The 2,334-nt window shown below is 65.0% G+C and overlaps 1 protein-coding gene across 1 annotated transcript; it reads left to right on the top strand.

The window, feature by feature from the left end:
• The first annotated feature begins 456 nt into the window (after positions 1–456).
• GRIFIN (galectin-related inter-fiber protein) lies at positions 457–2,047 on the top strand. The gene is made up of 5 exons (XM_063088345.1): positions 457–468; positions 845–924; positions 1,028–1,187; positions 1,503–1,669; positions 1,892–2,047. The coding sequence occupies exons 1-5, from the start codon at positions 457–459 to the stop codon at positions 1,905–1,907; spliced, it is 435 nt and encodes a 144-aa protein (XP_062944415.1). The 3' UTR covers positions 1,908–2,047.
• The last annotated feature ends 287 nt before the right edge of the window (positions 2,048–2,334 follow it).

Raw genomic sequence — 2,334 nt, 5'->3', positions numbered from 1 at the left:
CGCTCAGCCTGAGCAGGGCCAAGGCACCAGGCCAGGAGGGACATCGGGGTGTGGGAAAAGCCCTCCCCCAGCTCATCCGCCAGAGCCCTGGAATGCGCTGACCAGCAGCCCAGCCTAATCCCACTCTGTGCCCCATGGGGCCGCTGAGCCGACTGGAGTGGGGCAGTAGGGGGCTGGGGTGGGAAGCCGGCATGGGCTGGGGGAGACAGGCTGTGGTACCAGGCTGTCAGACCACACCCCAGAAGGCCAGGGCAGGGGACGGAGGGCATTCCTCACTGCCCCTCCCAGCCCTCAATTGGCCAGATGGGAGGGTTTGGGTCACTGCAGTGGCTTGTGACCCTGGAGGAAGAGCCTGGGCTGAGGGGCCCCAGGGGAGGGGCTCCTGTGCACCCCGCCCCCAGCCCACCCTGCCTATATCCCAGGCCCGCTCCACCCTCCTACAGTGGCTGGGAGCAGATGGCACTGCAGGTGGGTGAGACCCAGGGTCCAGGGCCGGCAGCCAACCCTGGACTGGTCAGAGAAGGGAGCGGGGCCCGGGGGGGCCCCCACACCTCCAGTATTCCTTCCACACAGAGCTGGGGGTGCTGGTTCTGCCCTGTCATGAGACCCCAAGGCTGGGGGGCATGGGGCTGAGAGTCCCCCCACAGTCGGCCTGCTGGACAGCTGTGTTTCCCCCTCCCCAACGTGAAGGAAACAGGGACCTGGCGAAGATCACACATTGGAGGTGGGAGGCAGGCTAGCGGGGGGGCCCTCCTGGACAAGCAGGGTGCACAGAGGGGAGAGAGCAGCCACAGCCCTGTGGACCTCTGTCTCCAGACCCCCCCACCCCATCTTTTACACTCAGTTTGAAGCCTTCTGTGCAGGGGGCCTGGCCCCAGGCTGGAGCCTGCTGGTCCAGGGACAGTCTGATTCTGGAGAAGACAAGTAAGGGACACTGCCCTCCCCGTGCATCCCCTCCCTGGGCCTTGGGTGGGGCTGCTACCCAGCTATTTGCTGCTCTCATGACCCACACAATGGCGCCCCCCAGGTTTGAGATCAACTTTTTGTCGGAGGCAGGGGACATCGCCTTCCACGTCAAGCCCCGATTCTCCAGTGCCACCATGGTGGGCAACACCTTCCAAGGTGGCCGCTGGGGCGAGGAGGAGGTGTCGAGTGTCTTCCCTTTGGCTCTGGGGGAGCCCTTTGAGGTGACAAGGGGCTGGGGACCTGGGTGGGGCCCGCGAGGAGGGGGCTTGTCGTGGGTGGTTACAGGTCTTGCTGCAGGGTCTGGGAGGGCCTCCCTCTTCCTCAGGCTGCCCATCTGTGCAATGGGGTGCCCACCGCCCGGCTGCCAGAGAAAACAGGACGGCTCCCAGCTGGGGGCCGGCTTGCGAGGGGCAGGGGGGCTGTGTGGAAGGACCCTGCTCTGCTTCCCCGACTCGGCCGGCACATCCCGATAAGACACAGGACCAGACCCTGGCTCCGTGGGCTGGGGCTGAGGGTCACTGGCTCCCGCCTGCCAGATGGAGATCAGCTCGGACGCGGATCACTTCCACGTCTACGCCCAGGAGCACAAGGTGCTGCAGTTCTCACACCGCCAGAGGCCGCTGGCCGACATCACCAGGGTGCGGGTGCTGAGTGACCACCGCCTGGCCCAGGTGGAGCTGGCCAAGAGGGGCCTGAGCTGGGGGTAAGATTCCTGTGCCCCTGACCCCCATAGTCCCGCCCAGCCCTGCCCCATACTGCCCATCTCGGGACCCCCGGGACCCTCTTTGGCTTGATTGTCCTGCCCTGCTCCTCTCTGAGCCGGCTTGCACATCCGGCCACAGGAGCCAGGCAACAGGCCACGTCCCACCCCCTGAGTCTGCATGGATGGGGCAGAAGCTAAGACACGTGTCTTGGATGCTTGCAGGGACAGGGGCTACTGAGCCGCACCTGTAGCCCCAGGAGTGAGTCTCGGCCCATCCTGTGTCCAGGGTGCCTGAAGCCCCACCCTGGGGAAGTTGGGGGTGGGGGTGGCGTCTGTGGGTTCTATGTGTCCCCCAGCTCTACATTCAATAAAATCTGAGCAGGCTGCAGGTGCTTGGCTGCTGTGGTGGGGGGCAGTTTGGGGTCGGGGTAATGCTGTGAGACTCTAGATGGCCCCACCAGGGCTGGGGGCTGGGGATCCCTGAGACCTATGCCCCAGCATGGTCTGACTCTCTCATCTTGTCCCCAGGACATTGAGAGTCTGGGGTAGGTCCAGGATGGACACGGGAGAGGAGTGTCAGATGACATTGATGTGGGGAGGGCTCCTGGCCATGGGCTAGAAGGTCCTGGCAGGACCCGGGGGTCAGAAAAGCAGGGTCCTGGCTT

Source organism: Cynocephalus volans, chromosome 3 (genome assembly GCF_027409185.1).
Source record: "Cynocephalus volans isolate mCynVol1 chromosome 3, mCynVol1.pri, whole genome shotgun sequence".
Taxonomy (NCBI): domain Eukaryota; kingdom Metazoa; phylum Chordata; class Mammalia; order Dermoptera; family Cynocephalidae; genus Cynocephalus; species Cynocephalus volans.
Note: the sequence above shows the minus strand (reverse complement) of the source record. Positions and strands in the feature narration are given on the sequence as shown.